The sequence below is a fragment of the Salvelinus fontinalis genome, chromosome 15, assembly GCF_029448725.1.
Source record: "Salvelinus fontinalis isolate EN_2023a chromosome 15, ASM2944872v1, whole genome shotgun sequence".
NCBI classification, from domain to species: Eukaryota; Metazoa; Chordata; class Actinopteri; order Salmoniformes; family Salmonidae; genus Salvelinus; species Salvelinus fontinalis.
Window position 1 is genome coordinate 30,592,563 of NC_074679.1, and position 25,902 is coordinate 30,618,464.

The window sequence follows — 25,902 nt, forward strand, 5'->3', positions numbered from 1 at the left end:
TCGTATGGTAGGTTGGCAGAACCAATATCCCATCATGTAGAATGGTACCATAGTCCAGTGATGCATATTCTCAAATAAATCCAGTCATATTTATCGTGGTGAACAATTGATAGCAGTCAGTTTATAAAAGGATTAACATTGGAGTCAATTAATGTAGAACGTTGCAAGTAGAATTTTGAATGGTTGCTGTTGATCATCTGATTACAGACTACTATACCTGGTTCACCTTAAGTCTAATTTCCTCATTAAAGCCACATAAATCAACTTTCAAAAGGTATCATTTCCTACATCTACCGTGCACATCATTTATTACTGTGAGTTGTGACTAAGGGGTTATAGATTAGTGTACACACAATGAGAAACATGTTAGTCATTACATTAGTGACCAGTTTTTGAGATGACTGCACAGGTGGACAGGGGCAAGGGCCAGCTTGACCACAGATCACAACCAAGAGGACCATTGGGGAATTGTTGTTTCATAAAGTCTCAGAGTAGTGTGTAATAAAGAGGGAGGAAAATTAACACAGGGGATGGTGAGGGAGAAGAGACCCGGGGAAAAAATGGGGAAAGATTGAGTGATGTGAAAGATGGAGTGAGAGAGACAGGCTCCTTACTTGGTAGAGGTCTCCGGTAGCCTTGTCCACCACGTTTAGAACACCCAGTGAGCTGGCTCGCTTCATGCTGCACCCAGAACAGTGGCATGCAAGGAGATGTCAGTGAGAGCCGGGTTGAGGGGTCAAGAGTCAGGGGTGAGGAGAGGGACATGTGGCCCATGGAGATGGTATGTGGGTTAATAACAAAAATGAGACTCACTCACGGGTTAGTTTCCCCAGACAATGCCCCGACACAAATACATAAAGCCATCTCTATGAGCTAAATCATAACATATTTGTTAAAGGACACACTTAACAAAAGTTGAAGAGAGTGTGACAACAAATTGATTAAAGGGAGTAAGTAGTATTCTGTGCCAAGTTCATTGAATTCTGTTGATACAGCGCTCTACTGTCTCCTGGATTAGAGAGGTCATCATAATGGGGTTAAATCGTCATTGATAAAGAGTTAGGAACGTTAAAATGGTCTGTGACAGAAAGAGCAGAAGAGAGGAAAATGATGAGGCATGCAGTAGCCATTCACTTGGAAAAGTTTATTATTCATAAATAAAAACACAGCATAGATAGATGTATTAGAATATTAAAATAAAACAAAATGCCCATGCAGACAAAAATAAATTCACAAAAAAAAAGCACCTTCTTTTGAAAATGTGGTGAAAAAAGGAAAACAAATAAAATATGGTTTTCATATGCAGGCATTTCAAAGCAGGCAATTAGTAGTAGTTTGGTCATCTAGAGCTCTTAACCATTCTCTATTTAGTCCTGTCTCTAGGCCAGATTGTCCCTCACAGCTGATTGAGAGTACTCTGTGTACACATGGCCGCGGGAGGTTGTTTTGCGTTGTGCGTATGTGAGTATTTTTCTCCGCTCATACAGGAGTAATAATGGCCTAGTTCACTATTTTTGTGGAAAAAACATTATTATTTTTTAAAGCAGATGTTAATTTTTATACAAGTTATAAGGACATAAAATAGAGAAGCTCACTGCTGACTGAGGCACTAGGGGTCGGAGTCCTCTGTAGTTTCAGAATCAGTCCGACTTGCTCTACCTATCAGCTCAAAGCACTTGTAGGCAATGTAGTCTGGAATAGTACCCTGTTTCTAGAGCGTGACATTGAGCCAGTAAAAGTCTGTACCAGTCACAGTATGTGGCATTCATAGTGTATGCAAGTGAAATTGCACAAGAAACAGGCTCTTGAATGTGTTAGTTAGTGCAACCCCCAGTGGATCATTAGCTGTGCCAAACAGGACTCAGAGTTACACCAGAGTTAACCCACAGCAGAGTAGAGATCCCTCCAGGAGCAGGGTGGCTTAGTCTTTTCTGGGGCTCCCGAGTGGCGCAGCAATCTAAGGCACTGCATCTCAGTGCTAGAGCAATCACTACAGACCCTGGTACGATTCCAGGCTGTATCACAACCGCCGGGATTGGGAGTCCCATAGGGTGGCGCACAATTGGCCCAGCATCGTCCGGGTTAGGGTTTAGCTGGGGTAGGCCATCATTGTAAATAAGAATTTGTTCTTAACTGACTTGCCTAGTTAAATAAAGGTTAAATACAAAAAGATACAAAAAATACTTTTTTTGAAAAATAATATTTATTTAACCTTTATTTAACTAACTGTGCATGAAGGGGTCAAAGGTGAGGAGAATAGTTACCCAGAGTTTTTGGGGTCCCACTCCCGTGAGCTGCCACCCTTCAGCTTGCGGACCAGTTTCTCACTGCTGCGGCGAATAGAGGCACGGAGTTTACTGAAGGAGCCGCTCCGCTTCAGAGAGCCAGAACCGTCCTGATGAGAGAGGTCAGAGGGTTACTTTCACACTCACGTCTTACATTCACACAGGTAGATACAAACATGCATGCAGAGTTGCACCCCCCCCCCCCCCCCCCCCCCCCCCCCCCACACACACACACGCACGCATACTCAGTACAGATATGCATGCACGCACAATCAAAATACAGAGAAATGGTTCAGGAACTTCTTCTGTCTGCATATGTGATGGACTGTGCATGTGCTTGTTTTTGCATGTGCATCCGATTAGACTCTCTGTTGAGACAAAACATGTCGGCCTCATCCGTGTGCTATTCAGAAATGATGCTATAAAGAAATTAGAGAAGCCCTCCAAAAACATTGTATAAGGTTATGCTCACAATAGTTCTCTTGGGTCAACAGAGCAGAGCAATGTAAATTCCTTCTAAAGCTTTTCCTGCTTTATTCATCTACAACAAGGTAGCAATATCCATCCTGATCAGATCTTGGAGTAACAGCTTTTCATGCTCTGTGGTTATTCACATAGCTCTGACCCCTAACCTCTGACCTATCCACTAGGACACCACCATAGAGAAGAGAAGGAAAAGAAGGAGGGGTCACTTTACCATGGTCCCGGAGTTGATCTCTACCATCAAGATTTAGACACACACACACACACACACAGCAGAGAGAAAGAGAGAGCACACAAAGAGGCTACAGGCAAAGATGTGGGTGAGCAAAGAGTTACGTTTTATTAGTATTTAAGAGATACATACTATAAGAAGCACAGACAGGACAGAGTAGATTAGTAGGAGCCATGAAGAGAAGTGTCCAGATTCCACTCTGCAGAGTGAGGTATGTCCCACCCCTCTGTCCTATACCACCCTCTACACTCCCCATCCCCTCCCACCATCTGGCTCTGTATAGACAGGAGTACACAGGAGCTGCATTGTCTTGACACCCCCTCCTGATCAGGACATGACACACTGTTAAGTTTGACATCAATAGGACCATGTGGAGCACAGGATCAAACACTACTAAAGAAACTGGACAGCAGCCTAGAGCCACCACGGTACTCTGAGGGAGCATACAGTATGATGATCATGCCACCAACTCATAGAATTCACAGTATGTTAGTTAAATCACTACGAGCAAAAGCAGACCGGTATGCATCATTACTTCTAGTAAATGCTGGAAACGCAACACCACACACACCCTACTGAGAGATAGAACAGATAGAGTGAGGAGACAGAGTATTTAAGTACAGCAAAGAGCAAGATAAGGTAATGGCAGGAGGCAGGAGTGGCTTGGTTTGGTTCTGAGACATAGAGCCCAGCCCCCCTGTCCCCTGGTCCCATTGACAGTGGATAGGAGGATAGAACTAGCGACAGCTTGGCCCAGTAGAGTCACCAGACAGACAGCCCAGAGGAGGAGAGAAGAGCCTGAAGAGAAGACACAACTGCAAAGCTGGAGGGGTGGCAGGCGAGCTGGCGTCCGTCATGCAGAAGACAAGTACTTAGAACCACAACAAGGCATCTGGGATTATGCCTGCCGGTCAGACAGGGTGCAGAGAGAGAGGAAGAAAGAAAGAGAGACAAATTAAAGGAATACCAAGAGAGGCAGAAGAGGGTATTGAAAAACAGAGATGAAGATGAGGTAGAGTAAAGTGAGAAAATGAGGAAGAGAAGGAAAGCAGAGCAAGTCAGACAGACAGACAGCAGTCAGCTAGTGTTTCCCCTACAGAGACAGTATTTCTCCAGGTAGGGCTGTGGCGGTGCTTTACAACTGCAGAAGGCATCAGCACTCAAAACTAGCAACAGCTAAAGAGATTTATAGGGCAAAGGAAACTAAGCAACCACACAAATCCAAGGGACCAATGGTAAAAATAGTAGCCTAAAAACTAATTGAGGAGTGAATTTGATCAGTCCTTATGGCACTTGAATCCCTTATCAAGTGCATGCAACTGAAGCAAAGGCAGCATGGATTTGGAATTGCTCATATGACCGCAGAGCCTAAATGGTCAGTTAAAGTATCTCTCAATACACTGAGGTCCTAGCCAGTATGAGCTAAACAGTATCCTGGTCATGATGGTACATTTGGTACTTGTGTCATTTGGAAAGTGAATGAATAGAACTATAGTTAATGAATATAACAGGCTCAATTCAGCCGATCTAAAAAACTGTGAAGTTAATCCACAAAACAACCAAAAATGTGACTATAACCCCAAACTAAACTAAAACAATTGCCTGTGTGTTCTAACCCAGTTAGGTTTCTATAATAAACATTAGTTAATTACATGTACAAAGCCATCAGCTATTTTCCATTGCCAAGTTCAGAGGACATGAGGCTCATCCATGGGAAAATCAAATCAAAGCTCCGTAAAAAAACAAAAAGACGACAAACAAATGGAAAATTGGACTAAAGTGGGTGACAGAACACCAAACAAAGCAGAAGTGAAGGGGGTATTCTTGGAGAGATACTGTGTCTGGGGAACAGTCTGTTTTCTAGCACACTTAAATCATAGTTACACACACAGTAGTACAGGTTTTACTCAGAGAGGAAACAACAAGTTAGCCCACCACAGCACTGCATGCACAGACAAAGGGATACAGACAGTAAATAGACACTCAGAATCAGCTAGAATAATGGGACAGGTTGTACAGGTTGAATGCTGTCCCACCACTCTGGCTGGTAATAACCTGCCACTGGATGCAGAGAAAAAGACAGCAGGGGTACTGTATCACAATCATCATACATGTTTAAGTCTGTCCATCCATCCTTACCAGTATGTACTGTGTGTGTCTGACAGAGGTTTCAGCTCTACAGGTCACACAAACACAAACACACACACACACACACACACACACACACACACACACACACACACACACACACACACACCTAAGCAGCGACCAATGGGCAGGAGAGGCACATACAGTAAACACAAACACACATGATGAAAGTGTCAGAGGGACATTGAAGATGTACAGTACAGAGCCCACATGCATCAGTAGTGATGAGAACATGAATGAGTCACCATGGCGACAGAGGTGTTGTTTAACACACAGGTTAGTGTCTGACAGACAGTCCGATAGGTGAGCAGTACAGTAGAGAACACAGGTTACGAATGTGCCTGAGCCCAGTCTCCCCGGAGCCTTGAGCTGAGGGCAGACCAGGCAGGCAGGGGACTCCAAGGAGGAGATGCTGATTGGTTGTCTTGGGCACTACGGCTACTGTTGCTATGGGAGCAGGGCAGTTCTGAATAGCAGACTACAGCAGAGAGTGTGGTGTGCTTTGCAAACATGTGCTGTGACCAAGAGGACTTTACTGCAGTAATCGGATAGAGCCCGTGGGAATAGCATACCTTTCCAGGCTAATGCATGGAAAGGACGAGTTCGTTGTGTGCAATATACTGTTTGCTGAAAACAAAATAGAACCATACAAAACATATGGCTTCTATACTAGACACAGTAACTTGCTGGCACAATGGTTTGAGAAGTAACTTTATGTAAGCAGCTGGAGTGTTCACTCAGTTGAGGACTATAAGCATGAGTGTAGACTATAAGCATTAGTATAGAACAGAGGAGGTGATTATAACTACAAACTAGCCAGACAGTCAATCAGCATTATAACTTTAGCTATCACACAAATAGTATGGAGTCATATAGAATCTAGGACATTTACCACCAAGGTTACCACTGGCAACTCAGTCCTCATCAAATAATTGACAAGTTGTAGAGGATATGCACTTTAAGAGTAGGTAAGAAATAACTTTAAATGTTCAGTAATATATCCTCCTTGACAGAAGCCACTGTTCACTGCTCATTAGTAGCTTAAATAAATCATCAATTGTAATGTATAATCTTAACATTGATCATTTCTAGAGACGTTTTCAAAGCAAATAGAGAAATCAGATGAGATATTAATCACAAAGCCAATCATATCAAATATTTTCCATCCCAATTGGGCTTTTCTCTAGGAGGATCTAAGGGGTGTGTCTGTACCCCTCCCTACTCCCTGTGTGTGGCCTGGGCTGTGTACTGTACTTACCCCGTTCCACTCCACGCTCATACTCACTTCCTCGCCCCCGTCCGGGCCACTCTCGTACTTGACTGTGGCGTCGGAGGTCAGGCTCTCGCGGCTCCACTGCTTCTCCCGCGCCTCTGGCTCACTCAGAACATCCGCCACACGCTGTTTGTGCACCGTGTCCAGACCCTGGCCATGTGGACAGGAAACACACACACACACACACATTATGAACCAAATAAACACGTACAAACACAGAAAAAAAACATTCTCAGTGATCAACATCGCATCATGTGTTGGATTTTGTTATGGATTGGTTTACAACAGATGAAAACCAAGACCTGCTAATATTTCAGTTTAGACAGCTGGACCAACGATACTCCTCCAGTCTGTTCACATCCGGTTTCACATTACCCTGGGCTATTATTACCCTGGGCTATTAAATCTATTATTCAGGCAGGTAAGTGGCAGAAGAGGACAGTGGTCACACCTGTTTTCTTGAACGCATAGCGGCCTCTTCTAGGGTCTCTGCCGCCTCAAATTTACCCTGCCGCCTGTAGAGGGCGCCCAGGTTCTTCAGGGTGGTGGTCACTGTGGGGCTGGGGGCAGACATTATAAACACATCATGAACTAATGTAATCACATACAGGTCCATAGGCATTCCACTATAGTTTCCATACTTAATACTGACCTGTCTACTTTACAGGCTTTGTACCAGCCTCCATACTCTCCGAACGGGGAGCCGTCCTGCTGCTTTCCCTAGAGATGAACCACCACATCCATCAGTTGTCAGGATTTAAGGACTTCAAACGCTAATGACAGAAATCTACCACCATAGTAAAATGGTTGGTCATTAATTAACAGCCGAAATATTCCAGCTAATACTTGACAAATGACACTGAACCGTGAAAGGAGATTTGGATTATATCAGATATGAAAAGATGAAATTAGCCGATTTGAGAGATCGGTAATGCGGCCCCAAAATACATGAGTGTTTAGAGTGTTTAGTGGTGGTAAATTGAGAGATTACGGTCGGTCACGATTTCTTCTTCAGCCGTCTAAATCGATAAACCTTTCACACCGTGACGGAAACACTTTCCCCTGTCAGTTGTGAAAGTTAATCCACAGCATCAGCAGTGACTAATACCATGGCCCTTAGTGAAAGTGGACTCTCCATCATCCACACACACACACACACACACACACACACACACACACACACACACACACACACACACACACACACACACACACACACACACACACACACACACACACACACACACACCCACACACACACACACACACACACACACACACACACACACACACACACACACAGTCTCTCACCTTGCTCTGTTCCTCTCTCTCCTCCGCATGCATCCAAATGGGTTTGTTCTCATCTGCAGTCAGAGACAAACAACAACCAACCATCAGACACACACAGGTCAAAAAAAATATTGACTGACATTCAGGCAGACAGCAGGGTATGGTCTGGCTCAAACCATTAGAGCATTCTTCTGAAAGGTCATTGTTGTTTTCAGAAGCTTTTCAACTAAAATGATGACAGCAGCGCGAAAACATTCACCTTTACATCAAACGACAGACGATACTTGATTACTGTGTGTGTCTTACCGTCTACAGAGCCAAACTCCCTCTCATGTGCACGGGTAAGGATCTCTTTGTACAGAGTTTCAGCCTGCTTGAACTTCTCCTGCTTCAGGTAACAGGACGCCTGTGAGAGGAAGAGAGACCGAATGTAAGAATATGACCTTCAAAACGTAAGAAACTCTTCTTCTCATAACTCATTCTAAAATGTGCAGTCATCACTCAAAGTCAGTGATCTTTTAACCCTTATGTGACCCTCTCACCAGGTTGTTCTTGGTCTTGGCAACGTTGGGGTCATCAGGGCCCAGTTTGGTCTGGTAGATCTCCAGGGCCCGCTGGTAGTAGTACTCCACCTCCTCGTACTTGCCCTGGTTCTGACACAGCAGGGCCAGGTTGTTCAGCTGCTTGGCCACATCCGGGTGGTCCTTACCCAGAACCTGGGCAGGAGAAGATGGGGGGAGGCCATGTTAATATAACACAACAGTGAGTAATAAAGCAATAATGGTTCACGCTAATCAAACCATCTCAAAGTGAAAGGATGAAAAGGGAATATTTATAACAACAGAAAAGAGACCCCATCACCATTACTTTGGACAGAATAATAGTCTCAGTTCTGTCCTTTATGTGATCTGGCTGGACCATTAGATAGGCGGGTGAAGTCAGAGCAGAGCTGGAGGAGATGTGTCATTAAGGGGTTGGGTGAGGAAGGAGGACAGAGATGAGGGCTAACTCTGTCTCTCTGACTGACTCACTGAGAGAAAGACACACAGAGACTGGGAGTTAGGAGTGAGAGGCTCACTGCTCATTAGCAGGGAAATGATGATCTTCCTTCCCTCTATACAGTGAGTGACAGAGGCCTGGGTTGGAGAGGCTTGCTGGTTAAATCAAATCAAATGTTATTTGTCACATGCGCCGAATACAACAGGTGTAGACCTTACAGTGAAATGCTTACTTACAAGTCCTTAATCAACAATGCAGATTTAAGAAAATACAAACAAAAAAAAGCAAGACATAAGAATAACAAATAATTAAAGAGCAGCAGTAAATAACAATAGCGGGGCTATATACAGGGGGTACCGGTACAGAGTCAAAGTGTGGGGGCACCGGTGTCGAGGTAATATGTACATGTAGGTACATGCTCGGTCTCCTTTTCCTGTAGTCCTCAATCAACCCCTTTGTCTTGCTCACATTCAGGGAGAGGTTGTTGTCCTGGCACCACACAGCCAGGTCTCTGACCTCCTCCCTATAGGCCATCTCATCATTGTCTGTGATCAGGCCTACCACTGTGGTGTCATCAGGAAATGTAATGATGGTGTTGGGAGTCGTGCAGTCATGAGTGAACAGGGAGTACAGGAGGGGACTGAGCAAGCACCCCTGCACACACCCCCGTGTTGAGAATCAACGTGGCGGATGTGTTGTTACCTACCCTCACCACCTAGGGGCGGCTCATCAGGAAGTCCAGGATCCAGTTGCAGAGGGAGGTGTTTAGTCCCAGGGTCCTTAGCTTAGTAATGAGCTTTGAGGGCACTATGGTGTTGAACGCTGAGCTGTAGTCAATAAATAGCATTCTCACGTAGGTGTTCCTTTTGTCCAGGTGTGAAAGGGCAGTGTGGAGTACAATAGAGATGGCATCATCTGTGGATCTGTTGGTGCGGTATGCAAATTGGAGTGGGTCTAGTGTTTCTGGGATAATGGTTTTGATGTGAGCCATGACCAGCATTTCAAAGCATTTCATGGCTACAGACGTGAGTGCTATGGGTCGGTAGTCATTACGAGGTAGTCTCTCTGAATTAGACCTGAGATGATAAACCAAAAATGATTGATACCGACCATAATGAACAATTACCTCAGGCATTTTGCTGATATCGTTCATTACGATAAGTAGACTATACTAGAGAAGTTTTAAAAGAAAAACGTTTACTAATACGGGTGATTCTTAATGGGACAATTGATGGCTACAACCAAACTAGTAGCAGTAGTTTAAAGGATCATTTAAAAAAAACTGTGGTGCACATTAATGTTATACATTTTTCGTTCTGTTTATCGTTACCGCATCAATTCAGGCACTTTATTGCAATTTTTGTCCATGTCGTCCAGCTCTACTCTGATTGACGGTTTCTCTCTGAATTATCAATAGCAACCTGTGCTCCTGGATGTGTACGAGTCTCACTGCTCTCCTGTGAAGCTTCTACGTGGATTTGAAGGGTTTACTGTTAACATCATTAGAAGTATAGGATTTCAAAAAGGAAACAACTGCTAGGTCTGGGTGATATATTGAAACAGTTTTATTGAGGAGTGCTTCTTTTGAACTCCAGACCAGGCTAGTGCATGTTACTGGGGAACTTTTCAGAGAGACCCTCCCTCCTCCTCCCCCTTCTAATCTTCATCCCTAGGGATAAACCAAGGACTGAGGCTGCTCACACAGTGGGAAAAGCGCTTGCTATTAAAAGAGAGAACTGCAGGAAAATTCCTCCTGCATCAGCAAAGCCTTCTTCCTTCCTCTGTTGCCGAAAGCTGGGTGGCAAATCTCTAAGCTCAAGAGAGAGCTTTATCATCAGTTTAAGAAGTGGAAAATATAAATAAAATGTCTCCGCTGTCCTTAAGCTCTTGCACAGACGACATCACAGAGGGAGTAGACATGTCATTGTTAGCACAGAGGGAGAATGAGAGGAAAAGGCACAAAGGGAGAGAGCGAGAGAGTGAAACAGAAAGGGAGATAGATAAATAGAGAGACTGCACTTTGCATCTCCAGGACTGCTGAGCTTCTCCTTTATAAGCATCCCATTTTGTGCAGCCAAAAATAATGAACCCTCCCAGGACTTAACTCTCTCCAAAGTCACAGTTCCTCTTTGAACAACACAAAGCTATAGGGAGGCTTGGGAGGAGGGAGTGAATGCAGGGGAGAACATATAGACAGAAAATAAGTTTAAAAAGTTGTGTTTAACTAAGGGGAAAACTTTCGAAAGAACAGCAAAGTTCTTTGAAACTTGAGCAAGATATATTTGGAGAGGAGCAGGAATCAGGATCGTTCTGCAGTGTTAGCACTCCATTCCCACAATGCCTTGCAGTGACCAGCACCCTCTGACCCACCTTCTCCCGGATCTCCAGAGCCCGCTTGCAAAGTGGCTCCGCCTCTTTGTACTTCCCCCGTTTCCCGTAGAGTACGGCCAGGTTGTTGAGTGTAGCAGCCACCTGACACACACACACACAGAAATAGCAAGAAAACACTCTTAGGACAGCCTTAAACCATCTGTGCATGTATAATTGAGTGTCCACAAGGCTCAACCACGGCAGCAGAGTGCAACTGATCTGGTGAATTTAACCAATTAGAGGCGTAACCAACGGATGAGAGGAAGACAAAGAGGGGAAACATGAAGTGATTACTGCTATGTAATTATATCCCAATCAGCTGGATGATTCTCCACCATGTGAATATCACTCAGACAACCAGACCACTGAGACCCCAGAGGGACCCACAGTGACCTTTGATTTAGATTAGGGTGGTCTGGGGCCCACATGTGACAGACACGAGGGGGTGATAGAGAGCCTAACCTCTGCTACTCTGAGTCTGCACTGAGGGAACTGGAGGTCCAGGGAGAGTCAGAGACACAAGCCTGTTGAGGTCGACACAGTTAGTGGACCTTCCTGGCTGGCTGGTTACAGAAATACTGCTGAGACACAGAGATTGATGAGAAACCACACTCACCGCTGGATGGTCCCTGCCCAGAGTTTTCTCCCTGATCGCCAGAGCGTCATTCAGCAGGTTGGCTGCCTCTTTGTATTTGTTCTGGTCCCTGGTAGAGGAGAGAGAAAAAGAGAGAGGACTCATGGGGCATGTTACCATGGTTTCTTTGACAACGAGGTCTATTACCACAGGGCAGTGTTGCAGTACTTGAGTCCAGGACTCTGACTTCACTCGGACTAAAGTCGTGATTTTCATATTGTTGGAAAGCTACCGTTAGCACTACCAAGGGACTCAAGTATAAATGATTCGGACACCACGGACTCGACCTCGAGGTTTAGTGACTTGACTACATCACTGCCACGGGGTCTCAAGTACAAGTTTGACAACATTGGGGATCATAACCAAGTCTCTCCCCACATAAATAACAATTTTGTCCAACACAACCCTTTGTTATGGACGAATGTTTTGTCTTGGATAGACCCATATTAAGTATTGTCAGGTTTAAAAACATGCAATGCAATCAATGATTCTTCCCATTTCCCAGAACTAGCAGCTGACAATTCTTACTATACAAGCTGACATCTTGTCCAATCAGGATCAAACATACAGTGGTGAATCCAGGTGAAAGCTATGATCCCTTATTGATGTCACCTGTTAAATCCACTTCAATCAGTGTAGATGAAGGGGAGGAGACAGGTTAAAGAAGGACTTTTGAGCATTGAGACAATTGAGACATGGATTGTATGTGTGCCATTCAGATGGTGAATGGGCAAGACAAAAGATTGAAGTACCTTTGAACGGGGTATGGGAGTAGGTGCCAGGCGCACCGGTTTGAGTGTGTCAAGAACTGCAACACTGCTGGGTTTTTCACATTCAACAGTTTCCCATGTGTATCAAGAATGGTCCACCACCCAATGGACATCCAGCCAACTTGACACAACTATGGGAAATATTGGAGTCAACAAGGGCCAGCATCCCTGTGGAACGCTTTCGACATCTTGTAGAGTCCATGCCCCGATGAATTGAGGCTGTTCTGAGGGCAAAAGGGGGTGCAACTCAATATTAGGAAGGTGTTCCTAATGTTTTGTACACTCAGTGTATATTGACTATAACTGATCCACAGCCAATACCAACCACCACGACCCACCTCCCCACCCCAGAGCCCCTTCCCCAGGCTGACCTGTAGACCAGGGCCAGGATGTTGAGCATGGTGGCCACGTCAGGGTGGTCGTGTCCGGAGGTTTTCTCCAGGTCCTCCAGGGCTTGTTTGCAGAGGGGCACGGCCACCTCATAACGGCCCTGGGAGGCGTACTGGATCACCAGGTTGTGAAGGGTCCTGAGGCGAGCCGGGATCTCATAGCCACCCTGCTGGGCGGCGGCTGCTGCTGCACTACCGTGGGGCTGCTGGACTGGAGACACACAGAGGAGGAGGAGGAGGAGGAGGAGGAGGAGGAGGAGGAGGAGGAGGAGGAGGGGGGCGGGCGAGGGGTTAACATAACATAAACTATATTCACATGGACTACACATGCACGCGCACACACAAAATTACTGCTGGAGTGGAGAAACTGAGACACTGTACAGGCACATATGAAGTATGTTGGGTCGGGAAACCATCCAAATGTCTCATATCACTGCATGAGAGATTGTGTGAAAATATGTACGGTTGAGGTGTGTGTGTGCGTGTGTTATAAGCGAGAGGTCTGGAAACCACCTGATTGGGTTTCTCATTAGACGCCCACAGCTCTGTACTGACTCTGAAGGAGGGCCAATGGGCTGAAGAAGCAGTGGTCCTCTGCAGTAATAACCCTCCCCACCACACCCAAAGTACCAAAAATGTCTCTCCTGATCCCAGGTGTTCCATAGAGCTAAGACTGTTTGCGAGTTCGCGACAAGAATGACAAATTCTATCGACATGCATGGAAAAGCTAGGGCTGGCACAATTACTGTGTAATCGATGGTTACGGAAAAAGACCGTCATGAAAATAAAATAACCGTCAAAATAAATATATACACACAGGGTCATTCAGAAAGTATTCACACCCCTTGACTTCTTCCACATTTTGTTGTGTTAAAATTGATTAAATTAAGATTGTGTGTGTCTCTGGCCTACACACAATACCTCACAATTTTTAGAGATGTTTACAAATGGATTAAAAATGAAAAACTGAAATGTCTTGAGTCAATAAGTATTCAGCCCCTTTGTTATGGCAAGACTAAATAAGTTCAGGAGTTAAACATTTGATAACAAGTCACATAATAAGTTGCATGGACTGTGTGCAATAGTAGTGCTTAAGATGATTTTTGAATGACTACCTCATCTCTGCACCCCACACATACAATTACAGTATTTGTAAGGTCCCTCAGTTGAGCAGTGAATTTCCCATGCCTCGCAAAAATGGGCACCTATTGGTAGATGGTAAAAAAACAGACATTGAATACCCCTTTGAGCATGGTGCAGTTAATAATTACACTTTAGATGGTGTATCAATACACCCAGTCACTACAAAGAAACAGTCCTTCCTAACTCAGTTGCGTGACAGGAAGGAAACCGCTCAGGAATTTCACCATGAGGCCAAATGGTGAGTTTAAAACAGTTACAGAGTTTAATGGCTGTGATAGGAGAAAACTTAGGATGGATCAACAACATTGTAGTTACTCCACATTACTGAACTAATTGACAGATTGAAATGAAGGAAGTCGGTACAGAATCAAAATATTCCAAAACATGCATCCTGTTTGCAACAAGGCAGTAAAGTAATACTGCAAAAACTGTGGCAAATCAATTCACTTTTTGTCCTGAATACAGAGTGTTATGTTTGGGGCAAATCCAATAAAACACATTACTGAGTAATACTCTCCATAGTTTCAAGCAAAGTGGTTACTACATCATATTATGGGTATGCTTGTAATCGTTAAGGACTTGGGAGTTTTTCAGGATAAAAAAGAAACGGAATGGAGCTAAGCACAGGCAAATTCTGCCTGGTCCGATGAATCCCGGTTCCTGTTGTGTCATGCTGATGGCAGAGTCAGGATTTGGCGTAAGCAACAAAAGTCCATGGCCACATCCTGCCTGGTGTCAATGGTACAGCGGTGGTCTAATGGTGTGGGGAATATTGTCCTGGCACACGTTAAGTCCCTTGATACCAATTGAGTGGCCCAGCCAGAGCCCGGACTTGAACCCGATCGAACATCTCTGGAGAGACTTGAAAATAGCTGTGCAGCAAATGTACAACCTGACAGAGCTTGAGAGGATCTGCAGAGAAGAATGGGAGAAACTCCGCAAATACAGGTGTGCCAAGGTCGTAGCATCATACCCAAGAAGACTGGAGACTGTAATCGCTGCCAAAGGTGCTTCAACAAAGTATTGAGTAAAGGGTCTAAATACCTAAATCTAATACGTTTTTTTAAATTTGATAAATTAGCAAACATTAAAAAAAATAAGTTTTTGCTTTGTCATTATGGGGTATTGTGTGTAGACTGATGAGGGGAAAAAAACAATTGAATACATTTTAGAATAAGGCTGTAACCTAAAAAGTGGAAAAAGTCAAAGGGTCTGAATACTTTCCGAAGGCACTATATATTTATATTATTTTTGTGAGGAACGAGCAGCTAACTGAAGACGGGACTGCCGGGCATTCGTGCGGTTGAGCCTGTTCTGGTTGTCACTAGTTACCCTAGCCACAAAGTCATGATTATGGCTAAACCCCAACTATTTCTACAAAGGAACTTCTTAAAATCTTAATTTAACCTTAACCACAATGCTAACCTTATGCCTAACCTTAAATTAAGACCAAAAAGCAAGATTTTTTACAATATACACAAAAGTTTGAGAACACCTACTCATTCAAAGGATTTTCTTTATTTTACTTTTTTCTACATTGTAGAATAATAGTGAAGACATCAATACTATGAAATAACACATATGGAATCATGTAGTAACCAAAAAGTGTTAAACAAATCAAAATATATTTTAAATTTGAGATTCTTCAAATAGCCACCCTTTGCCTTAATGACAGCTTTGCACACTCTTGGCATTGTCTCAACCAGCTTCACCTGGAATGCTTTTCCAACAGTCTTGAAGGAGTTCCCACATATGCTGAGCACTTGTTGGCTGGCAGTCGGTGTTCCAATTCATCCCAGAGGTGTTCGATGGGGTTGAGGTCAGGGCTCTGTTCAGGCCAGACAAGTTATTCCACACCAATCTCTGCAAACCATTTCTGTATGAACCTCGCTTTGTGCACGGGGCATTGTCATACTGAAACATGAAAGAAAGGGCCTTCCCCAAATTGTTGCCACAAAGTTGGAAGCACAGAACCGTCTAGAATGTCATTGTATGCTGTAGCATTAAGATTTCCCTTCACTGGAACTAAGGGGCCCAGCCCAAACCATGAAAAACAGCCCCAGAACATTATTCCTCCTCCACCAAACTTTACAGTTGGCACTATGCATTTGGGTAGGTAGCGTTGTCCTGGCATCCGCCAAACCCAGATTAGACTGCCAGATGGTGAAGCGTGATTCATCACTCCAGAGAACATGTTTCCACTGTTCCAGAGTCCAATGGCGGCGAGCTTTACACCACTCCTGCCAACGCTTGGCATTGAACATGGTGATCTTAGGCTTGTGTTCGGTTGCTCAGCCATGGAAACCCATTTCATGAAGCTCCCAATGAACAGTTATTGTGCTGACGTTGCTTCCATAGGTAGATTGGAACTCAGTAGGGAGGGTTGCAACCGATGACAGACAATTGTTATGCGCTACAAACTTCAAATTAAGACCCTTTTTTTATTTTTTTATTTTTTTATTTTTTTTACAATGGTCAGCGGCCCCGTTCTGTGAGCTTGTGTGGCCTACCACTGAACCGTTGTTGCTCCTATACGGTTCCACTTCACAGTAACAGCACTTACAGTTGACCGGGGCAGCTCTAACAGGGCAGAAATTTGACAAACTGACTTGACGGTAAAGGTGGCATCCTATGACGGTGCCATATTGAAAGTCACTGAGCTCTTCAGTAAGGCTATTCTACTGCCAATGTTTGTCTATGGCGATTGCATGGCTTTGTGCTCGATTTTATACACCTGTCAGCAATAAGTGTGGCTGAAATAGCCAAATCCACTAATTTGAAGGGGTGTCCAGATACTTTTGTAAACCTAGTGTAGCTGGGGACAAGCAATTAAACAATCTCCACCACTGCAGTGAGAGGGACCTAAGACATAAGAGTATTTCAGGGAGGTACCAGTCAGGACAGGAGAGGAGTCTAATCCACTTCACACTACACAGACAGACACAGAGCCCTGTCTCAGTCAGCTCTGCTTCATGTGGCGGCAGGATTAATGTGAGCGCACTCAGGAGCATTTGAAGCTTGCCTCCCCCACATTCTGGAGAGCTTCCTGGCACTACCCACTCTTTCCTTTGATCCTCTTTCATTCCCTCTCGCTCTTTAGATTGTGCTCATTAAGTAGGCAGAAACTTGGAATAAAATAAAGTATTAACAGCCCAATACAAACACAACAAAGGACTAGAGAGATCCTGCTCCTCTCCCTCCCTCCTCTCCCTCCCTCCCTCCCTCCCTCCATCTTATTAGCTCTCTATGTGGTTGGGCAATTACTGGAGACGTACCCGTTAAATCCCTGCAATATGTTACTAATGCAGATTACTGATGTTTTTTCCCCATTTGCTGGAAGTGGTTCTGTGTAGGATCATTATACGATATTGTACGTAGGACCCCTTTGTTTAATTTTGTCAATAAATGCCCAGCTTAGTGGGGAGTGAGTGTTGTCCCTCTGCCTCAGATCCTCTCCTGTACATGCTGGTTGCTGGAGTGAACCCAACCTGGTGACTGTGTGATCTGGCTCCCTGGGTCCATTTCCATTAGGCCTGCCTCCACACTCAACCACCTCTGACTAATAGCACTTTAAAGCTCACAGTGATAAGGACTTTCAGGCCAACAGGAGGAGAAATGGACTAGTTAATGTATTGGAGGGAGTGGGGAGGGAATGTGGGAAGTAGGAACAAGGAGAGGAAACGTGAAGTGAGGAACAGAGAGAGACATGGGTACAAGAAGAAGACTCACTGCCTGGAGGTTGGTCATCCTGGTCGTCTGGGAACAGATCATCCAGATTCTCTTTACTGGAGTCAGAGTCCTTCTCCTCCTAACAGAGGAAAACAGGGAGGACAGACGATTGTTAGTGTCATTCAGTGTAAACCAGGCAAATGAAAAGCGGTGGTGTGCGTCAGTCTGGGTGTGTGTGTGTGTGTGTGTGGGTTATCTCACCGATGGCAACAGGTCCTTATCGTACTTCTTCAGCTGGTTCATGAACTCCAGGTGTTTCTTCTCCTCCTCCAGCTGAGCCACGCTCTGCTCGCTCTTCTGCAGCTTCTGCTGGGTGCCCGCCAGCTCGTCCCTCAGCCACTGGTTCTCCTGGCACAGCCGGCGCACCTGTGCCCGCAGCTTCTGCTTCTCCGACTCCACCGAGCTCAGGTGGCCCGACAGCGCCATCATCACCTGGGCCAAACACAGCGAGGGGGTTAGGGGTGAGGCAACTGGGCAAGAGGTCCAAAGGGTGAGGAAGAACACTGAAAAGACTAGTAGTAAATAATTCATGGATAATCCTTGGTTGTAGTCTGATTTACTGACACAGGTCATTTAGGTGGTAGGTGCCTGTGGGTTCTCCATCTAGCTGTCTAATTTGAAAGTACATTAGATTAGATCCCAGAGGGCTCTAGCTCTCCCCCAGCCTGAGGTATGTAGCCTAGACCTGTACAGTGTACTAACCTGTGCCTCGCTCAGGCCCAGCTCCAGCATCTCCAGGGACTTGCGGATCATGAGGGACTTCTCCTCCACCAGGACTCCCTGGTCATCCTGCTTCAGGCAGTGCAGCGTGCCCAGAAGGCCCTCCAGGATGGAGTTGTGCTCCTGCTTTAGAGCCTCCAGGCCCTGGATCACCTGCTTGGTCCTGGAGATGATCTCATCCTGGGACAGCTTCTCCCCAGGGTCCTCCTCCTCCTCCTTCACACACACCATGGCAGACATGTTCTCACGCATCCTGTACCAATCACACAGAGGAGGAATGGATTTAGTTAAAATTGTTTACGTAGAAGTATGAATGCATATGCATATCAGTTTACTCCTGGCTGGATCCCAATGTGTTAGAGACTAATAAACTTCTGCTTGATCTTAACTTCCGTCCTCACAGTTGTGCGGCATATTACATTTTATCATCAGACAGCCTTTCCAGCATCGAGCCTACTCTTATCTATTGAGCGTTTCTTAATCAATAGTGTACGTGTACGTGTGTCGGCGTGGTAAAATCACTAGGTTTGTTGCACAAAGTGTGCTTATCAACCAATGACACACATGCAGGCAGGGCTTTTGAGAAAAGAAAGAGGAGTGCCTGTGCGATGTATTGGAAGACCTTCTGCTCTGACTGCTGCCTGTCTGTCAGTGTAAACAGAGCCCAGCTGAGGTGTTGACAATGTAGATATGCCTGGACAGATCAAGCGCTTGGGTCTAGAAGGTTCTATCTGCATTTTTGTCAATATGTAGTTATTGACATAACCTTGTTCTGTTCAATGATCTCTACCTATACTGAACAAAAATATAAAACTCAACATGCAACAATTTCAAAGATTTTACTGAGTGACAGTTCATAGAAGGCAATCAGTCAGACATAAATTCATTAGGCCCTAATCTATGGATTTCACATGACTGGGTAGGGGTGCAGCCATGGGTGGGTGGGCCTGGGAGGACATTAGCCTACCCACTTGGCAGCCAGGCCAAACCACTGGGGAGCCAGGCCCAGCCAACCAGAATGAGTTTTAACCCACAAAAATGGCTTTATTACAGACAGAAATACTCCTCAGCAACCACTCCCCACCCCTCAGACGATCCCAAAGGTGAAGAAGCTGGATGTGGAGGCCCTGGGCTGGTGTGGCTACATGTGGTCTGCGGTTGTGATGCAGGTTGGACTTACTGCCAAATTCTTGAAAAGCAACGATAGATAAATCAACATTCAATTCTCTGGCAACAGCTCTGGTGGACATTCCTGCAGTCAGCATGCTAATCGCACGCAGCGCTCTCTCAAAACTTGAGACATCTGTAGCATTGTGTTGTGTGATAAAACTGCACATTTTAAAGTCTCCTTTTGTCCCCAGCACAAGGTGCACCTGTGTAATGATCATGCTGTTTAAATCATCTTCTTGATATACCACATCTGTCAGCTGGATTACCTCGGCAAAGGAGAAATGCACAAAATTTGAGAGAAATAAGCTTTTGGTGCATCTTGAAAATTACTTTCAGATCTTTTATTTCAGAGCACGAAACCAACACTTTACATGTTGCGTTTATATTTTTGTTTAGTGTATTTTCATCATGAGCAAAAGCTATTGCTTTCCTACTGAAAGTTGCAAAGGTTTTTGACCATTTTATTCTTCATGTCTTACTCATTGTTAGGTTAGAATTGTGGTCCAATTCATATTTCGTACTATATGTATTTAAGATTATATGAATTCTGTAAATTAAAATGGCCAATTTGGGTGCAATTAATTAGCTTAATTTCTCAGATATCGAATTATATTTCAACAAAAAAGTTTCAGGAACGCTGATCTTATCCGTTTCTTACTACATAAACGATTTCACAACAATCTGAGATTGTGCGTGTCAAAATCCTCGTGTTTTTTCAGGTGGAATGACTCATGTTAGTCATGGTCCTCCTCACCACCAAAGGGATCGACCTGGTGTCCTCTTCATTTTAACCAATCACTAGGGTACTAAAATTAATAAGAAACACTATGGCACGTGTATATAAGGCGCTAATCACTGATATAAACTGCCAACAACCATGGTAAATTAAAACAACATACACCCCTGGAGTCGTAAAACACACATGAAACTGACAAACACCATATCTCTGTATCAAACTTCAAAGTAGAAATCACTGCGCAGTCTGGATTTTTCATGCTGCGGGCGGAAGCGGGCAGTCAGACACACAACTTTGGGATGAAAAACGTTTAATTTGGAAACGGTCGTCTTTCTGCGTTAGCCTTCCTATTGTATTAAACACACCACTGTCACTTTATTCACACACTCAGCATTCGCCGCTTCAAGTTTAATAGCCTACCTCTTCTACAGTATGTGGTCTCAATGAAACTGGGAGCATAGAAATAGCGCACATAGAACACATCTAGCGCTTCTTAGACTTGCTTTCAATGACAACGACAGATTTATAACTCATATTGCTATAGGTATTTGGTTAGATCGCTCAAAATGTTACATATTGCAGCTTTACATTTTACACTATAGTTTACTATAGTGTCTGTAAATAAATATTGATAATGGAAAGCAGCGGAGGGTGCTCAACCAACATAAATCGAGGTGCAATCAAAAATATATGATTGAAAAGGCGCAACACACACATACCATGTTGAGCGAGCGTTGCCCTTTTCAATAAATGTTGATTACCCATTTACTTCTCTCTCCCTGAAAATCATCGAACTCCTAAAAAAGTAGGCTATATCCTATCTCTCCTCTCCTAGTTGGGTGTGCGAGATCAGGTGCGCAAGTGTTCTCAATTAAATAGAGTAGGCCAATGCACGGGGCAGTTATCTTTCCAAGGAAATTAACTTCCTAAATTAGAGCCTAATTGATATGGGATTTCTGGGACAGATACTGGTTTTAGGGATCAGGCAAAAGTAATGATTACCGATATAACATTTCGCTACACTTGCAATAACATCTGCTAAATATGTGTATGTGACCAATACAATTTAATTTAAATCTGCCAATATATTGTTTTTTAATAGGTGGAATGAAAAATCCCTGCATTTTTTTTTTTACAAATTGTGCTCCAAAGGATTAACAGAATATAAAAATGCACACTACTGGTCAAAAGTTTTGGAACACCTACTCATTCAAGGGTTTTTTCTTTATTTTTAGTATTTTCTACATTGTACAATAATAGTGAAGACATCAAAACTATTAAATAACACATATGGAATCATGTAGTAACAAAAAATAAAGTGTTCAACAAATCAAAATATATTTTATATTTGAGATTCTTCAGATAGCCACCCTTTGCACACTCTTGGCATTCTCTCAACCAGCTTCATAAGGTAGTCACCTGGAATGCATTTCAATTAACAGGTGTGCCTAGTTAAAAAGTTCATTTGTGGAATTTCTCTCCTTCTTAATGCGTTTGAACCAATCAGTTGTGTTGTGACAAGGAAGGGGGTTTACACAGAAGATAGCCCTATTTGGTAAAAGACCAAGTTCATATTATAGCAAGACAAGCTCAAATAAGCAAAGAGAAACGACAGTCCACTATTACTTTAAAGACATGAAGTTCAGTCAATACGGAACATTTCAAGAACTTTGAAAGTTTCTTCAAGTGCAGTCGCAAAAGCCATCAAGCGCTATGAGGAAACTGGCTCTCATGCGGACCGGCTTCATGGTCGAATTGCTGCAAATAAACCACTACTAAAAGGACACCAATAAGAAGAAGAGACTTGCTTGGGCCAAGAAACATGAGCAATGGACATTAGACCAGTGGAAATTTGTCCTTTGGTCTGGAGTCCAAATTGGAGATTTTTGGTTCCAACCGCTGTGTCTTTGTGAGACGCGGTGTGGGTGAAAGGATGATCTCTGCATGTGTGGTTTCCCACCGTAAAGCATGGAGGAATAGGTGTTATGGTGTGGGGGTGCTTTGCTGGTAACACTGTCTGTGATTTATTTAGAATTCAAGGCACACTTAACCAGCATGGCTACCACAGCATTCTGCAGCGATACGCCATCCCATCTGGTTTGGGCTTAATGGGACTATCCTTTGTTTTTCAACAGGACAATGACCCAACACACCTCCAGGCTGTGTAAGGGCTATTTTACCAAGAAGGGGAGTGATGGAATGCTGCATCAGAAGACCTGGCCTCCATAATCCCCCGATCTCAACCAAATTGAGATGGTTTGGGATGAGTCGGACCGCAGACTGAAGGAAAAGCAGCCAACAAGTGCTCAGCATATGTGGGAACTCCTTCAAGGTTGTCGGAAAAGCATTCCTCGTGAAGCTGGTTGAGTGAAAGCCAAGGGTGTGCAAAGCTGTCATCAAGGCAAAGGGTGGCTATTTGAAGAATCTCAAATATATTTTGATTTGTTTAACACTTTAGTTACTACATGATTCCAAATGTGTTATTTCATAGTTTTGATGTCTTCACTATTATTCTACAAAGTAGAAAATTGTAAAAATAAAGAAAAATCATTGAATGAGTAGGTGTTCTACAACGTTTGACCGGTACTGTACATTAAGAACATTTTATTTGTGGTTTACAGGATATCCATCAAAAAGCAACTACACCACATGACCAACAGTATGTGGACACCTACTTGTCAAACATCTCATTCCAAAATCATGGGCATTAATATGGAGTTGGTTCCCCCTTTGCTGCTATAACAGCCTCCACTCTTCTGGGAAGGCGTTCCACTAGATGTTGGAACATTGCTGCATTCCACTTGCTTCCATTCAGCCACAAGAGCATTAATGAGGTTGGGCACTGATATTGGGCGATTAGTCCTGTCTGGCAGTCGGTGTTCCAAATAATCCCAAAAGTGTTTGATGGTGTGGGGGTCACGGCTCTGTGCAGGCCAGTCAAGTTCTTCCACACCAATCTCGACAAACCATATCTGTATGGACCTCACTTTGTGCACGGGGGCATTGTCATGCTGAAACAGGGAAGGGCCTTCCCCAAACTGTTGCCACAAAGTTAGAAGCACAGAATCAACTAGAATGTCATTGTATGCTGAAGCGTTAAGATTTCCCTTCACTGGAACATAGGGGCCTAGCCCGAACCATGAAAAACAGCCCCAGACCATTATTCTTCCTTCACCTAACTTTACAGTTGGCTTCATGCATTCGGGCAGGTAGCGTTCTGCTGACATCCTCCAAACCCAGATACATCTAGATGGTGAAGCACTCCTGAGAACGCGTTTCCACTGCTCCAGAGTCCAATGGCGGCGAGCTTTACACCACTCCAGCCAACGCTTGGCATTGCGCATGATGATCTTAGGCTTGTGTGCGGCTGCTTGGCCATGGAAACCCTTTTCATGAAGCTCCAGATAGACAATTATTGTGATGACGTTGCTTCCAGTGGCAGTGTGGAACTCGGTGAGGGTTGCAACTGAGGACAGAGCATTTTTACGCGCTACATGCTGCAGCACTCGGCGGTCCCGTTCTGTGAGCTTGTGTGGCCTATCACTTTGCGGCTGAGCCGTTGTTGCTCCTAGTGTCACGTTCCTGACCTGTTTTCTCTTGTTTTTGTATGTGTTTAGTTGGTCAGGGCGTGAGTTGGGGTGGGCATTCTATGTATTGTGTTTCTATGTTGGGTTTAATGTGTTGCCTGATATGGTTCTCAATTAGAGGCAGGTGTTTGACGTTTCCTCTGATTGAGAACCATATTAAGGTAGGCTGTTCTCACTGTTTGTTGGTGGGTGATTTGTCTTCCGTGTCTGTGTATGTTGAACCACACGGGACTGTTTCGTTTTGTCGTTCGTGTATGTAGTCTGTTCCTGTTTGTGCGTTCTTCGTCATTTGTAAGTTCTCAAGTCCAGGTCTGTCTACATCGTTTATTTGTTTTGTAGTTTGTTCAAGTGTTCTTCGTGTTTCGTCTTCAGTTAATAAATCATTATGTATTCATCACCCGCTGCGCCTTGGTCCGCTCATTCACCACAAGACGACCGTTACACCTAGACATTTCCACTTCACAATAACAGCATTTACAGTTGACCGGGGCAGCTCTAGCAGGGCAGAAATGTGATGACCTGACTTGTTGGAAAGGTGGCATCCTATGATGGTCCCATGTTGAATGTCACTGAGCTCTTCAATAAGGCCATTCTACAGTCAATGTTTGTCTATAGAGATCGCATGGCTGTGCATAAGATTTTATACACCAGTCAGCAATGGGTGTGGCTGAAATAGCCGAATCCACTAATTTGATGGGGTGTCAACATACTTTTATATATATATAGTGTACAGTGGCAAGAAAAAGTATGTGAACCCTTTGGAAATACCTGGAGTTCTGCATAAATTGGTCATACAATTTGATCTGATCTGATCTTATCTCCAATTGCCAAAATTATTATTGCCTAATTAGCATACTCCTGTCTATACATAAATAAATTAAATAATTCACAATAGGCTACTAAAGCATGATTTGGCCACAGCGGATCATTAGCTTCCTCTAAGGTGTGGATTGTTTTTAATTGCATCGCCTACAGTCGGATGGAAAGGCAGCATGCACAATTTGGGAAGCGTGCATGGCAAATACCAAATAGATGACTGTAGAGTAGCGACTTTCAGTGAAAAGTAGGCATATCACATTATTTAAAAATTCAACCACTGGAAAATATAGTTTGGAAAGCAAATGGCTATTGCTGTAAAGAGAAGTCAATGAAAATGCTAATCTGTATTTTAGTTATCAAAATTCTTAACTTAATTGAGCTTAAAACAGTAGGCCTATAGCCTAACTTATTGGCACCAACAGAGAGCATCGGCCATATCCCGGTGAGTGCGCACTGCGCATATTCACTCTTTAGGCTATCATTGATGGGTCAGTGCCACTTAAAAGTTTGTTTTTGGATAATAATTTCCTCCTCCAGTTTAGATGGACGTCATATTATATTTGTGTCTCCCCTTCTCGTAGTCCTATTATGGTTAACATCGTTTTTATTGATCTGTTTGTCAGTGTCAGCGGAGCAGGCTACTCTGTAATTTGTGTCATATTAAAAAAGATTATGACTGGAGACATGAGCAGAAAGTGTAGTAGAATTGCATTAAATGTGTTTCTCCCATGCAAAAAAAACGTATCTTATATAGCCTATAGCTCAACCATGCATTGAACAGTATTTTTTGCGAAACAGTGATTGAATTATATTATTAGTCTAAGTTATGACTATACAATCTACTCATCACATTACGAATATTATCTTATATGAGTCTACAAATGCAATGATGCATGGAATTCTTTATTATTAAGGTGAACTTATGGTGAAAATGTGCTTCGCCAAACTTGAGACGGACGCGCCGCCTATGCATACTATCCGTTACTCGTCTTGTTGGCTGAGGAAAAGTTATACTAACATCTTCAAAGTGCGCGGTAAGGACACAGGTCATTACATTCTCGATGTACATGTTCTGTTAAGATTACAGGCAAATCCTTGCAGCACTGGTTTTAGTCACACATTTGA

General features: G+C 43.8%; 1 protein-coding gene across 5 annotated transcripts in view; it reads right to left on the reverse strand.

The window, feature by feature from the left end:
* The window catches only part of LOC129811765 (kinesin light chain 1-like), a 32,116-nt gene that overhangs the window by 2,351 nt on the left and 3,863 nt on the right, over positions 1-25,902 (reverse strand). The window contains exons 2-15 of one of the 5 annotated variants that reach the window (XM_055863337.1): positions 18,448-18,718; positions 17,947-18,177; positions 17,746-17,824; positions 12,856-13,084; positions 11,697-11,784; positions 11,081-11,182; positions 8,254-8,427; positions 8,018-8,117; positions 7,733-7,785; positions 7,074-7,141; positions 6,873-6,981; positions 6,434-6,571; positions 2,265-2,395; positions 615-681 (exon numbers count right to left, since the gene is read on the reverse strand). In XM_055863337.1, coding sequence (XP_055719312.1) covers positions 615-681; positions 2,265-2,395; positions 6,434-6,571; positions 6,873-6,981; positions 7,074-7,141; positions 7,733-7,785; positions 8,018-8,117; positions 8,254-8,427; positions 11,081-11,182; positions 11,697-11,784; positions 12,856-13,084; positions 17,746-17,824; positions 17,947-18,177; positions 18,448-18,717 — 1,839 coding nt within the window. In that variant the 5' untranslated portion in view covers position 18,718. Of the gene's footprint in view, positions 1-614; positions 682-2,264; positions 2,396-3,085; positions 3,905-6,406; positions 6,572-6,872; positions 6,982-7,073; positions 7,142-7,732; positions 7,786-8,017; positions 8,118-8,253; positions 8,428-11,080; positions 11,183-11,696; positions 11,785-12,855; positions 13,085-17,745; positions 17,825-17,946; positions 18,178-18,447; positions 18,719-25,902 lie in introns of those variants that run through there. The other 4 variants (XM_055863336.1, XM_055863338.1, XM_055863340.1 and 1 more) reach the window with 4 other exon arrangements.